The sequence below is a fragment of the Epinephelus moara genome, chromosome 3, assembly GCF_006386435.1.
Source record: "Epinephelus moara isolate mb chromosome 3, YSFRI_EMoa_1.0, whole genome shotgun sequence".
Lineage (NCBI taxonomy): Eukaryota > Metazoa > Chordata > Actinopteri > Perciformes > Serranidae > Epinephelus > Epinephelus moara.
Window position 1 is genome coordinate 27,462,372 of NC_065508.1, and position 14,811 is coordinate 27,477,182.

General features: G+C 45.1%; 1 protein-coding gene across 1 annotated transcript in view; it reads left to right on the top strand.

Annotated features, from left to right (window-relative positions):
- The window catches only part of LOC126385556 (remodeling and spacing factor 1-like), a 30,255-nt gene that overhangs the window by 6,187 nt on the left and 9,257 nt on the right, over positions 1-14,811 (top strand). The window contains 8 exon segments of the mRNA XM_050037331.1: positions 154-2,279; positions 2,282-3,040; positions 4,931-5,212; positions 5,914-6,018; positions 6,111-6,190; positions 7,737-7,791; positions 13,166-13,278; positions 14,210-14,277. Of these exon segments, the coding sequence (XP_049893288.1) occupies positions 154-2,279; positions 2,282-3,040; positions 4,931-5,212; positions 5,914-6,018; positions 6,111-6,190; positions 7,737-7,791; positions 13,166-13,278; positions 14,210-14,277 (3,588 nt within the window).

The window sequence follows — 14,811 nt, forward strand, 5'->3', positions numbered from 1 at the left end:
GAGTCCAATTATTTCTGTATGAGTCTTTATGTTTTTTTAGGAAAATCCTGCACAGTATGTATTTTTAGATATGAATCAAAGTTTCCCACTTGTACTCTTTTCTTTTATTACAAGCGTTAATTTGATCTTTTTTATTTCATCTTTTTATTACAGGTGAAGTTAAAAAGACTGAGGACACGTCTGATGAAGAGAACAAAGACTCCAACAAGGCTGTCGGTCCAGTCTCACCAAAGACAGAGAATGATGAAAAAGAAACACAGAAAGATGACTTGAAAACAGAAACTTCAGAGGCCAAATCATCTCTGAATGGCATCATTGAAGGCAAAGCTGAAGCAGAGCTCAATTCAGAAAAGCCTGCAGCGGATCTCAGCATCAGTACAAAAACCCAGAGCATCAAAGAAGAGCCAATGGATGTGCCGGACAATAAAACAAGCACAGCAACAAGTGAACCCGCCTCTGAGGCACCATGCTTATCATTAAAGGCAGAAAAGGGAGAGGAGGCCAAGAAGAACAGCGCAGAGGAGATTCAACAAGCTCTGAAGAACGACCAGCAGGCCAAGATCCCTTTGAAAAAAAGAGGAATGAAGTTTAGTGAAGACTTTGAAAAAAATAGCAGCATCATAGTGCAAAACCCGTCTGTTTCTCAGGTCAAGGAAGCTCCTAAAGCTGACTCAACGCCTGAGCAGACAAAGAAAGTGCCGAGTATAAATGATCATGTTAATGGTGAAGTTCAGCCTGTGTCAGAGAAAGGCCTCCAGAGTCACTTGTGCGAGTCACTAAAAGACACCACCGTTGATAAAGAGCGGACGGCTGAAGCAGATGCAGGTAAAGCTGTAGAAAAGAAAGAAAAAGACTCTCCATCCACAGACAAGGAGGATACAAAGGATAAAAAGGGTGAAGGTTGCAGTGCAGAGAAGGTCTCAGAGAGAGTGACATCACAACAAGCAGACCCTGCCAAGAAAAATCTAGATAAGAATGTAGAAAAGGAAGCTGTGTCAAAAGAGGAAGCACATGAGCCTCCAAAAGAACCGCCGCCTCTACCTAAAGATGTTAGTAAGGCATCTGAGAAGTCGTCTAATCATGAAGTGCATGACAAAGTAAAAGGATCAAAACCAGCAGCCACAAAAGACTCTTGTACCGCAGAGAAGACGTTAAAGAAAAATGGTGAGTCGGAAAAAGTCACATTCAAAGAAGCTGAATCAAAAGATTCGGAGGGAAAACCAGCCTGTGTAGATACAACAGAAACCAAGACGTCAGAAAACGTAACAGAAAGGAAGCAAACAGAAATGAGTGATGCTAAGGAAACTAAAGCAGAGAATTCAGATAAATCGGCCCCGAAAGAAAAGCCAGGAGTCATCAGAACGTCATTGCGTGCAGACAAAGATCCTGCAAAGAAATCTGTTGACTCTGAAAAGGCTGTATCATCATCTGTCATTAAAAAGACAGACATACTAAAAGACAGTGACGATAAAGAGACCCGAGAAGCCACACGAAATCCTGAAGTCAGTAAAAAGACCGACAAACCAGTTATCAGTGAGAAACCAGAAGGAACATCCAACACTGAAGAGAGCACAGAGTCGTCAGTGATTAAAAAGCTGGACAAATCATGTAAACCTGCAGAGAATCAGGATAACATTAAAGATTCAGAGATGAAGCCAGTGGAGTCCAGTGCAGCCTCTGAGACTGACACAGGAAAGACAGAGAGGACGGAGAAGGTGGAAGAGACGGAGAAGACTGAAGATGCAAAGAAAACTGCTAACTGCGAGGACAGTACGATGCGTGATGTTTCCAAGATAAGCGACTCCGTGCCCGAGCCCATGGAGGTAGAAGCAGTGGCTGTTAAACCTGATCTGACAAAACCACAAGAGGATGACAAAACTGAGATTAACTCGGTTGCAAGTAAGATGATGGAGGAAGCATCTGAAGGGAAAGATAAACCACCCAGTGCTGTTGAGAAGACAAATGTCTCTAAAGAAACAGATAAAAAAGCTGAAAGACCAGACACAGAACGGGAAAAGGTGTCAGAAGAAAAGCCTAAAAGAATTGAAGCAGAGCATCCGTCATCACAAAGTAAAAAGGATGCCGAGAAGGAGACTAAAAAGGATGCAGACAAGGAGACTAAAGAGGACACCAAGAACGAAAATAAAATGGACACAGGCAAGGTAACTAAAAAGGACGCAAACACAGAAACTAAAAAGGACACAGACAAGGAAAGTAAAAAAGACACAAACTCAGAAACTAAAAAGGACACAGACAAGGAAAGTAAAAAGGACGCAAACACAGANCGGACAAGACAACTAAGAAGGACACAAACACAGAAACTAAAAAGGACACGGACAAGACAACTAAGAAGGACACAAACACAGAAACTAAAAAGGACACTGACAAGGATGAACCTAAAATTGACAGTGAGAAATCCTTGTGTCAAGACAAAGAAAATAAAGAAGATCCCACAAAAGAGAAACCCTCAAAAACTGCAGAGAAACATGCTAATAAAGAAAGCGAACCCTCGACCAAAATGGACGAATCTGGTCACCAGAATGTGAGCAAAGAAACCGACAGCAAATCCTCAACTGAAGCAGAGAAAGAGGACCACCCAAGCAAAGAGCCAGATACTGAAAAGCCCGCTGATGAGGAAAATAAAAGCAAAAGTGAAGACGAGGATTCTGCACCAAAAAAAGAGGTGGCGAACGGCGAGGAAGCTCCAAGGTCCAAGGTTTCCCACAGGAAAAAACTCAAGGCCCCAGTCCACCGAAGGAAAGCTGAGCTCATGAGAGAGGAGAGACAAGCAGATTCTGAGTCCGATTCGAACACGGGGAGATCTCTTCGAAGATCACCGAGGATCTCCAGGCCAACGCCAAAGGTGGTGGAGATCCACGACAGGAAGCTGGAGAAGTCGCAGGCTGCTCCACCGCCTGAGAAGGGCAAGGAGGGCGAGGGGGAGAAAGAAAAAGACGAGGAGGAGGACGAGGAGGTGAAAGCTGTTCAAAAGAAACCAAGAGAGAAGAAGGCTGATCAGGAGGGCCAGCCTAAACCTAAGGTAAGGTCGCTCACTAGATCGCACCATGGAAGTATTTTTCAAAGCATCTTTCTTAAAGTTTCGTGAAATAGAACGACCATACCAGTGGTTTTAAGCCCAGTTGTTGTTCGCTGTTTCATCACTAGGACAAATGCAGCTGTAGCCAGTATCTCACTATCACTATCCTCATTCATATTTTAAGAAGCTACAAATTATATTCAGCCACAAAATAAGTCTGAAAAGCTGCAAATCAGAACAGATGTAGTTGCATAGAGATGATCCACGGTCTCATCTAGTTGCATTGGTGTGAACCGGCAGGTTTTTAGAATATTGCAGAACGGTTTCCTGTTTGAACTCGTCTCACACCCTCAGCCTGGTCTGTCACTTTTCCAAGTCAGAGTCTAACAAGTTAAATTTTTTTTTGTTTTCAAATAAATTCAAGCACAATCAGTAAAGCGTAGCCTTGTCCTTCACTTTAATTTATTAGCTGGGGCTACATCACCCCTAAAAGAGTGGTGCAGGAATAGGTGCTAAAACCCCAAAATGAGTTAGCATTGTAGCACTCCTTGTTTCCTTGTCGTGAAGTCAATGAGTTTTTTGAATGGGTGTTTGGCTAGATGCCTGACATAAGGTCTGTGGTTAACACAAGTTTAAGAGACATTCATGTTTTGTTCTACGGCATAAAACACGTCAGTAAATACCCCACTTGTGAGCTTTGAAGCTTTTACGTGTCTTAAAAAAGGCGGTTGCTAACAAGTGGCTAAATGAGACTACAGAGCATCATCACATTGAACTCGTCTTTACAGCCTCGATGTGGTGGCAACTTTTAGCCATGCGACCATAGTTTAGTTTGTCAATGGCCTAACTTCATAAAGGTTGGTTTGCCATAGAGCTGATTTTCTGCAGTAATCCAATGGAAAAATGCCATTGACTTTCTCTCGTGGGAACATTGGCGATTTTAAACTCCGTGTTTGTCCACAAATAAACATCATCCCTGCAACACTCTTACATGGTTTCGTTTTAAAACGCATAACTTGCTATATTTGAGCATAGCCTCGACACTACTCCAGCCTTTCGGCTCCCCTAAAATGGAGACCTTTTAAAACGTTGCTTAGCCCATTTCAGTTTGAAAACTGGTGTTGCATTTTAGTCTGGATGGGCGAAAAACTCAAACATCTGGAAGCAATGACGCGGACACCCACGTTCACTTTCTGATATGGTCACATGTCAAGTCAAAACATTATAGCTATGCTTCCATACCTTTTGTGTTTTCATCCTTCCTTTGCGGCTACTCCCTTCTCCTTGCTATAGCTTCCTCCGGCGGTGGTTAATACTCCAGGTACCGCTCTGTCGCCATATTTGCTTTGCAATTACCCCCAGTCTGTTTTCTCCCAGCCTGTCCTCCATATACTCCTGTGTTACTTTCAGTAACAGTTCCACCTGATCGTTGGTCCCAGCAAAGAAATCTCTTGTCTTATTTTTTGCCGTAACTGAATAAATTTCAGTCACAAACCAACCAACGGCAGGGCAGACAATCTGCTTCCTGTTCACACTGGTAGGCGCATGTCCAGTGTACGTGAAAGCCCATGTGATATGCGTATTGGAGCATTTTAATATACGTAGATGGAGATTATTTCTGTAATGGTGCCAAAAAGCTTTTGTGTATGGAGATTGTTTCCGTTTTATAACATTTTATAACAAAGACGTATAAGTGCAGATGTGGCCTCAGTTTACCTGTAGGTGAATATGCTAATAGTGAATTATAAAAGCACCAGTCCTGCATTTAAAACCTTACTTAAGTAAAAGTATACAAGTATTATCAGCAAAATGTACCTCAAGTACTCATAATATTTACTGAGTTGTCCTTTGACTCATCCGCTCTGTTGAAAGTCAACATGTTGCTTGTTTCAGGGGAGAAAGAGACGGAGGGTTCGGTGGTCCAACACACGAACGCGCCGTAAAAAGAAAGGCTCCGAAGATGACGACGACAACAGCGACGAGGAGTCCAGCGACGACGACGAGAGCGAGGAAGAGGACGACAGCGATGAAGACTACAAGGTTGAGCGAAGCAGAAAGAGGCGGAATCGTAACCGAGAAAGGCGAAGCTCAGACTCCTCGACATCCTCAGACGACGACCTACCTCCTAATGACGACCCCTGCAAACATTGTGGTCTTCCAAATCACCCTGAGCTGGTGGGTACTCGCAGCATCTCATACTTGTACCAACTTATATTTCAGTTTTCTAATCAATAAACAAGTTATTGTTAAAACTGAAATTACAAAGTGAGAAACAGGCAGAAGAAAAAAGAGAGAGGGTAGAGACACCTGATGTGAAAATGTCTGTTTGTCTGATAACATTATGGAAAGGATCTTTACAGAGACAGACCTTTTTGTTAATGGGTAAGATCCTTTTTGTTTAACCAGAAACTGGTCTAAAATTGCCGTCACCAAGAGGTTTTTTGTGAGTTTTATTTCGTGTCTGTCGACTTCAAATGCAGTGTGTTACATGATGATAAAATTACTATTTATTTAAATGGAGTCTGGTGGGTTTGGTGATAGCGGTTTCAGAGCTGTTTCTGGTTGAACAAAAAGGGTCTTACTCTTCAACAAAAAGGTCTCTCTCTGTAGGGATCCTTTCCATAATGTTGTCAGGCACTTAAAATAACATTTTGAGCCTCTCAGTGGCAAAAATAAGCACTTTTAGTTATTGTCATTGAGGATGCATATTGTCCCAAATAGTTATATTGCAGCCTGTCTGCAGCACTCTTGTTCAGTACTGGACCAATTTCAAAAACTGTTGTTCCCATCAGTCACGTAGACACAACAACATTGTAAAATAGGCTCCAGGTTGAAAAAAAACCTTTTGCCTTTAACATTTGTCATCTCCTTCACAGATCTTGCTGTGTGATTCATGTGACAGCGGGTACCACACAGCCTGTCTGAGGCCTCCCCTCATGATCATCCCCGACGGAGAATGGTTCTGTCCACCCTGTCAACATGTACGTAGTAGTCAAAGCACCAAATATTAAATAAAAAATAAACTGAATAGGATCATGTGTCTTAATGTCTCCGTCGCTAATCCCCTCTGCAGAAGCTGCTCTGTGACAAATTAGAGGAACAGCTCCAAAATCTCGACGCTGCTTTGAAAAAGAAGGAACGGGCTGTGAGAAGGTAAGACGTTTTGTACTGTTCGTACCATTCATTAAAAATGTGCACATACTACAACAGCCGTCTTGTCAGGGATTGAGTGACACCCAAAAAATCCCAACAAATAATACTGACTGTCCCAAACTGTTACTGTATGACACTCCCTGAGTCCCTGTTTCACTGCCACCTTCCTTTGGTATGTTTTTTCAAATAGTAGTTTAATTTTTGGTTGCAATACTTTAAACTCTTCTGTCAACAAAGATGTACAACTATACAGACGGTAGGCAACACAACAGGAACATCTTATCGTATAATGCAGTCCAATACAACCACAAATACTCTAATGCTGAATAGTTTGTTGACTGTTTGGGGGTCATTTTTAGGCTAGCAGTTCCAGCCTGGAGACTGTGACCTACCAAAGAGGTTCAAAGATAAACCTCAGGGGTTACCAGTAGACCGTGATTCTGGAGTGGGTTTTAAATCCTGTCCAATTCCACTCCCACAAAAATGGGAGTGGGACTGAATGAATCCCGTCCCATTCCTGTGTTGTTTTTCTAAATAATAAAGAAAATAGCGTTTATTGATATTAGAACTACATATTTATAACAACTAAGTATATTCATTCAACTATACAGTATAGCATAATGCTGAAATAGCGCTTAGCATAGCTAGCATAACTGCTCATTTGCCACAACCATGTTGCAAATAACTAGCGCTTAGTCAGTTAGCTCGATGCTAACACATAATAGAAATCACCTCTAATGCTCTAACAGAAATTAGCATCATGATTGCGATAATATTCTCCTTATGGTCCATATATATTTATATTTATAATATATAATTCCTGTGCTCTGTGGAAACTAACTGATAGCTGCTGACTTCACATTGCTAGCTCAGTATTATGATTCCCATCCTGCCCATTCCTGTTTACTTTCTGTCCTGTCCCAGTCAAGTGATAAATAGTGAAATTGACTCCCATCCCGCAGGAATCCCCCCAAAAATGTCAGCATTTAGCCACCAGACAAATCAACAAACATCTGTCTCTCTTAAAATCATTCAAATGAAACTGATCTGAATGAGAAACATTCCTGTTTGTCCATAACCTGTGATTGGAGGTCTCAGGTAGATTTGGGATGCCATTACACCTGTAGTTCGGCTCATTTGGTCCCTGTTCAAACAGTTTTTCTTTTCATAAACTAACCAACACTTATTTTTTTGTGTAAGTTCTACAGCCTAACTCCCACTGACTGCCAGTGATGCTGCACTTACTGCACCTACTTGAATGTATTTCTGCTTTGGTGTAGAAAAGATCACACAAAAAGATAACTGATTATAAACATTGATAGTTTTGTCAGACTGCAAATCGATGTTGTCCTGTTATTGTGAAAGTTTCAGCTCCTTCACTGTGAAAGCTTTGCAGCGCTGCCAACATTTGAACACGACTGAAAAGTTAAAACACACATGCTAATTATTTTAACAAACAGTGAAGAGTATATTGGTTTGGGTTGATTGATACTTGAGCACCTTATTGACATTGAAAGGCTTTCTCACTGTGTGTTATCTCCTCCAGGAAAGAGCGTCTGATTTATGTTGGAATCAGTGTTGAAAACATCATCGAACCCTCGGTAAGTGTTCAGTGTGTGATTTTTACCAGATAACGAAATGTTATGACTATAACTTCTGTTCCCTGAAGGAGAGGAACGAGGTACAACACATATAGTATGGGATATCACGCCCCCGCGTGGCCTGACTGAAGAAACCTCTATTCACGGCTTTAAGGCAGATGATCTGTGGTGACGCAGGTATATATGTGCGGGCGGGGCCTCACATGCGTCACCACAGTCATTCTTCAGTTCGATAGCCGCTCTTCACCGAGCCCAGCTGCACAGCGGGGCAACCTAGTGTTGTACCTCGTTCCTCTCCTTCAGGGGACAGAAGTTATAGTCATAACATTTCGTTCCCTTTCAGTCGATTCACTCGGTACAACACATATAGTATGGGACATGTATACACGCCCCGCAAAGCAGCCACCGAACCAGAGTCCACCTCCAGCACTCTAGTGCATCGTAGACCCAGCAGAAAGGACAGAGTGAGCCACTGAAGGGGCTGTCACATCCAAACGATAAAACCGGACAAAAGTGTGCGGTGATGACCAACTGGCTGCAGCACAGATATCACTCACAGATACCCCTTTAAATAAAGCCCATGATGCTGCCATGCCCCTGGTCAAATATGCCCTCACACCGTGAGGCAATGGAAGACCCCTGCCGTTGTATGCTAGGGAGATAGCCTCCACAATCCAATGAGAAACCCACTGCTTAGACAGAGCTTTACCCTTAGCCAGATTAGCAAAACAGACAAACAGTTGGTCACATAATACCCTTAGCCAGATTAGCAAAACAGACAAACAGTTGGTCACATAAATGCACACTCTGTGTGCGGTCTATGTAAGTACGTAGCGCACGCACAGGGCACAAGAAATGTAACCTCCTCTGCTCCTCGGAAGCGAACAGAAGCTCAAAAGCTCAAACGTCATAGAGCTATAGGCTGCAGGGATAATCTTAGGCAAATATGCTGCATTTGGGCGCAATGTAACTTTAGAGCCATCCACAGTGAACTTAGTACACGAGGGATGTACAGATAACGCATGAAGGTCGCCCACCCGCTTTGCAGAAGCCAAAGCAAGATGTAGTGCTGTCTTATATGAAAGAAACTTCATATCTGCAGACTCAATAGGCTCAAATGGGGGTCCACAAAGCGCCTCAAGCACCAAAGCTAAATCCCATGAGGGAACGCTGGGTTTAATCACAGGCCTCAGCCTGCGGACTCCCTTTAGGAAACGCATGGCAAGAGGATGAGCGCCTGGTGTCACTCCATCAAAACCAACATGGCATGCAGATATAGCGGCCAAATAGACCTTAATTGTGGAGAAAGAGAGACCCTTATCCAGCAGTTCCTGGAGGAATGTCAAAACATCCACAATAGAGCACTGAAATGGGAGTACATTTCGGTCTTGACACCACTGCTCGAACGCCCGCCATTTGTAAGCATACAAACCCCTAGTTGACGACGCCCTCGCACTCTGGATCGTTGCCACCACACTTGGGGGCAGACCCTTAGCTATTAGATTGGACCTTTCAACAGGTAGGCATGCAACCGCCACAGCTCTGGGCGCGGGTGAACCACCTCCCCTCCCGCCTGGGAGAGGAGGTCCCTGCGGAGGGGAAGCTGCCAGGGCCTCGCTGCCAGCAGACTTATTATCTCGGCATACCACGACTTCGCTGGCCAGTGAGGGGCCACCAGGATCAGAGAGAGACCCTGTCGGCGCACCCTCTCCAGAACTGACAAAATCATCTCCACTGGGGGAAACGCATACAGAAGCGTGTCGGGCCATGTGTGCGCTAACGCGTCCATCCCTAGGGGAGCGTTGTGGTCCGTCATGGAAAAGAACAGGGGGCAGTGGGTATTTGCTCTGGAGGCAAAAAGGTCCACTTCTGCCCTGCCAAAACGGTCCCATATTTGAGTCACCACCAATGGGTGCAACCTCCACTCCCTCACAAGAGGACCTCCCCTGGAGAGGAGGTCCGGCCCCAGGTTCAGGTGGCCTGGGACATGGATGGCTCTGAGAGACAGAAAATGAGCACTGCACCATAGCAACAGAGATCGAGCCAGTTTCAACAGGGGAAGTGAGCGGGTCCCTCCCTGCCTGTTTATGCAGGAAACCACCGTTGTATTGTCTGTCCTGATCAGAACATGATGGCCTGTCAGAACCGGACGAAAATGCTTTAGAGCTAAGAAAGTTGCTAACAGCTCCAGGTGGTTGATGTGGAGCCTGCATTGTACCGACGTCCACACCCCTCTCACTGCCGCACCTTCGCACAGAGCCCCCCACCCTCTCAGGGAGGCATCTGTGGACACCACCTTGCGAAAAGACACCCTCCCTATAGGGGAGCCCTGTTGTAGTAAACCAGGTTCCCTCCACGGGAGGAGCGCCGACATGCAAGAAGGAGATATCGTCAGCCTCCTCTGGAGGTGACGTGGCGCGCACAACCAATGAGATTGAGTCCAGCGTTGCAACGCTCGCATCTTTAACAGCCTGAGTGGCACTACACCGATCATAGATGCCATCATGCCTAACAGCTGTGAGATCGTCCGAAAACATAGTTTGCGTCCCAACTGAAACTGAGCGAGGCAGCGGTGAAACGCAGCCACCCTGTGCTCTGACAGACGCGCTCGGTTTGAAATCGAATATATTTCCAGCCCGAGAAAGGAAAACTGCTGATTCGGGGTCAGTGAACTTTTCCGTAAATTCACCGAGAAGCCCAGCGCTTGGACGTGCGACAGAGTTAGCGACAGGTGCGCCGCTGCCCTCTCTGTGGAGCTCGCGATCAAAGCCCAATTGTCTAGATAGGTTAATATGCAAACGCCTTTCTCCCGGAGCGGAGCTAACGCCGCCTCGACACATTTTGGTGCGGGGGGCGAGTGACAAGCCGAACGGCAGCACCAGGTATTCGTAGGCCGTGCCCTCGAATGCAAACCTTAGAAACTGCCGGTGGTCCGGGTGTATCGCTACGTGAAAGTAAGCATCTGTAAGATCGATAGTTGTAAACCAATCTCCCGGTCCGATTGCGCTCAGTAGCTGTCTGAGTGTTAGCATTTTGAACCTTTAAGTTCATAGATACTTGTTTAACACTCGCAGGTCTAAAATAGGACAAAGTCCCCCCCCCCCTTTCTTCGGAACAACGAAATAGCGGCTGTACCAACCTTTGTTCGTCTCCGAAGTGGGAACAACTCGTATCGCTCTCTTGTTCAACAAGCTGTTTATTTCTTCCCTCAGTACTGCAGCTGCCTCGTCCCCTACAACTGTGTTTGTTATAGAGTGGAAACGGGGTGGCCGGGCCCTGAACTGTAACCGGTAACCCATGGCAACAGTCCTCTCTACCCACGGTGAGACTGCGCATGCGCGCCATTGAGGGAGATGGATAGCTAGCCGACTGACCTGCAGCACTGTAGGGAATCGGCTGTTGCTCTCTGGTGTGCCAGAGGGGGACGGCACCACCAGTTTGACCTGGTTTATTTGTTTGGTATTGTTTTGGGTACAGAACGGAACCTTTATTGATTTCAATAAATGCACATTTACAACATTCACACAGTGAACAGTAGGCACCAATACTGGGGCACTTGTGTGTGTGGGGGGGGGGTTGTGCTTGGGAGACTGTGTCAGGGGAGTGCAATGCTTCTCGCCCAGAGCTAAACATGAGCTTTGGTTTAGCATCACGTCTGGGGATGATGCTGCGCAGGGCTTCTGTCTGCTTCTTTCTCAGCTCAAATTTTGTCTGAATAGCGTCGAGCGACTGTCCAAACAGGCCTTCAGCAGACACTGGCTCATCCAAATAAACAGCCCTGTCCCTCTCCGGAACGTCGGAAAGAGTCAGCCACAGGTGCCTCTGCGCAACCACTATAGAAGCCATCCCTCTGCCCAGGGAGAGCGCTGCACAGCGGGACACGCGGAGGATGTAATCTGTAGCGACTCTAACCTCGTTGAGAAGAGGGGCCAGTGGACTGTCGGAAGGCATGAGTGACCCAAGTTCCGCCAGACATATGGCTTGATATGTCTAGAGCATAGTGACCGAGCTCAGCGCACGGGCCGTGCCTGCTTGTGCCCGGTAAATCTTCTCCAGCTGCGACGCGGAGAACCTGCAGTGCTTGGATGGGAGCGTAGTGGGGCCGCCGACACCGTGGTTTTGGGCCGGGGCCAGATAGGCTGCCAGGGACGGCTCCATCCCGGTCCAAATACTGTCCATAGCCGGGCACCGTGACGCGGGTAGACAGCGGCTTGTTCCACGTTGAGGTTAGCTCCGCGACAAAATCAAGGAACAAGGGCAGACTATTTTTAACAGTCATCGGCTCGGGGGGAAGGAAAAATCCCGCAAACCGCGATGATTTCTGAGCCGGTGGGGGAGAGGGCCACTCCACCTCCAGCTTCTCGGCTGCATGGCGGTACAGCGAGAGGAAGGATGTGTCGTCCTGGTCAACCGACGCAGCAGTGGCGGCGTACTGGCCCAACGATAAAGCCTCCAGTTCATCCTCCGACAAGCCTTGCACGTCCAAACCGATGTCCAGCACGTCATCGTTATCATGGCAAGCGGCTAGCTGAAGCGGCGGCTGGCTAGCGCCCTCGGAGGGGTCCGTTTCACACTTGGCTAACCCGTCAACATACTCCATTTGGTCCGCCCAGTCACCAGCAGGGACTTCGGCCAAAAGCTCCTCGCCGTCGGACTCAGACGAATCTGGGTCCGTCGACTCGGAGAGGAGGGGGTCCTGCTGTGAAACAGTCGTCTTCCCCAGCACTTTCTCCACAAACGTGACCCGCCTCTCCAGGGTTGAGCTCCGGAGCTGGCGACAAGACACACAAGACCCAGGCTCAATCAACGCCCTCCTAGCATGGAGGATTCCCAGACAGACGGGACATGCTTCGTGCTGGTCCTTGTCGTGCAAAGAGAAGCCGCACCCCTGGGGACAGGGGTGAACAGAAGACGACTTCTTCGCCTGTTTAGGCTTGGTGCTCATACCGAGACATGAAACCCTTTGATGAATAGTACTCGAAAATACACACGAAATTAGTGCTCCGCGGGTAGCCGATGGCTAACACCAACAGGGGCTATTAAGCTAATCTCGCGTCGGCAGTAGCCTATAGAACAGAGCTAACTAGCAGCAGCTAGCTAACCCATTTGGTAGAGGTGTTCTTAGTGAGGTGAAGAGCGTAAGAACTGAAGAATGACTGTGGCGACGCAGGTATATATGTGCAGGCCATGCCTCACATGCGTCACCACAGATCATCTGCCTTAAAGGCGTGAATAGAGGTTTCTTCAGTCAGGCCACGCGGGGGCGTGATATCCCATACTATATGTGTTGTACCGAGTGAATCGACTGAAAGGGAACTACACGTTTCCCTGTTGATGTTTGTGACAGTAAATGACCAACTCTTATTTCTTACAGGTGGAGGTAGAGGAAGAGAAGCCAGAGATCATCATCAAAGAGAAGAAAGACACAAAGAGAAGTAAGAGCTGGGGTCGAAGGTCGACGAGGGCGAAGAAATCCATCAGCTACAGGTCTGTGCTCTGATTTTCTTGTATTTAATAAGTCATTTCTTTTTTTTTTTTCTTTTGTCATTTTTATACACTGATTTTAGTTTTACTTTTTACATTCAGTGGTTCTTCTTGTTAAGATGATTTGTGTAAGTGTACTCTGAAAGGTTTATTTTATAGACACCTAAAAAAATTCACATGTCACAGCAGCACAGAGAAAGAAAAAAGATACAGAACTATTTTAATTAAATAAATACAAACAAAAGTGAGAAATAAAATGAATGAGTGATTACATTAAAAACCTTTAAACTGTGCATTATACACAAAACAATACCTCCAATTACATGAAAATTGTATTGATGTAGTGATAATACTATCATAATGTTGTGCTCACACCAAACACGAAGCGAAATTTTGTTTGAACGTTAGAATATCATCTGTGTTGACCTGCATCATACCTGCCTGAAATTGCTGAATCGATGAATGAACTGCTGGTAAATCCTCAGCGTCATACGTCGCTGGAGGATCTTAATGCTGATTGGCTATCATGGTGCCAATTGGTTGTGCCCCTTAATTTGCATGTTTCGTGTCACTAACAGGAATTTGAGTCTAATCGCATCTTTATACAGACTTTACATGTAATTCACTCGCAGGTATTGTGTTATTGGTGCCCAGTGTGAACACAACATAAGAATACTAAATATATAATTGAAGTGGAAAAGAATACATGAAATAACATATAATATAAAAATACAGTAAGTTATGTAATGTAATGTAGATATATTTAGATTTAGTTAGACTTGATGAATTTAATGCATCTTTTCAGCAGCCAGTGCTAATTAACTAGAATTTGATCCTTTTAATTATTTTTGCAGAAAATAAATTTAATGTACTGATGAAGTACGATGTTCTCTACGATCCATAACATGTATTCTTGTCAATGCTAATTTTACAGATTTGATGAATTCGATGAGGCGATCGAGGAGGCAATTGAGGAAGACATCAAAGAAGCAGAGGGGGGAGGTACGAGGACTTTCTACTCTTCAAAAAGAAATAAAAAATTTAAGCAGTAGCACTACATTTTAGAAAATGTGCTTTAGTTGTCAAGAGTTTGGTGAAAAGATCGATGCCGAAATCTGCACACCGGCATCTTTGATGCTCACAAATTCATACAAAAACCAAAGTGTGAAAACAACAAGAAACAGCCCAGGACAAAACTCCTTGTGGATTAAACAGACATGACATAATGTGTTAATTAGTGACCGTTTGAGGCAGGCGCATGTTTTTACATGTGGACATGACCAGGCCAACTGTTTTCTCCTGTTTCCCGTCTTTATGCTTTATGCAATCGGCTGCTGGTTCTAGCTTAATATTCAGAGTGTGAACGTGTCATTGACAAGTTTATTTATATTAGGGATGCACGATAACTTTTCTTTTAAACCGATACCGATAACCGATAACTTTCAGCTCCAAAAGGCCGATACTTATAACTGATAACCGATAACACACACACATATACATTATATATATATATATATATATATATATATATATATA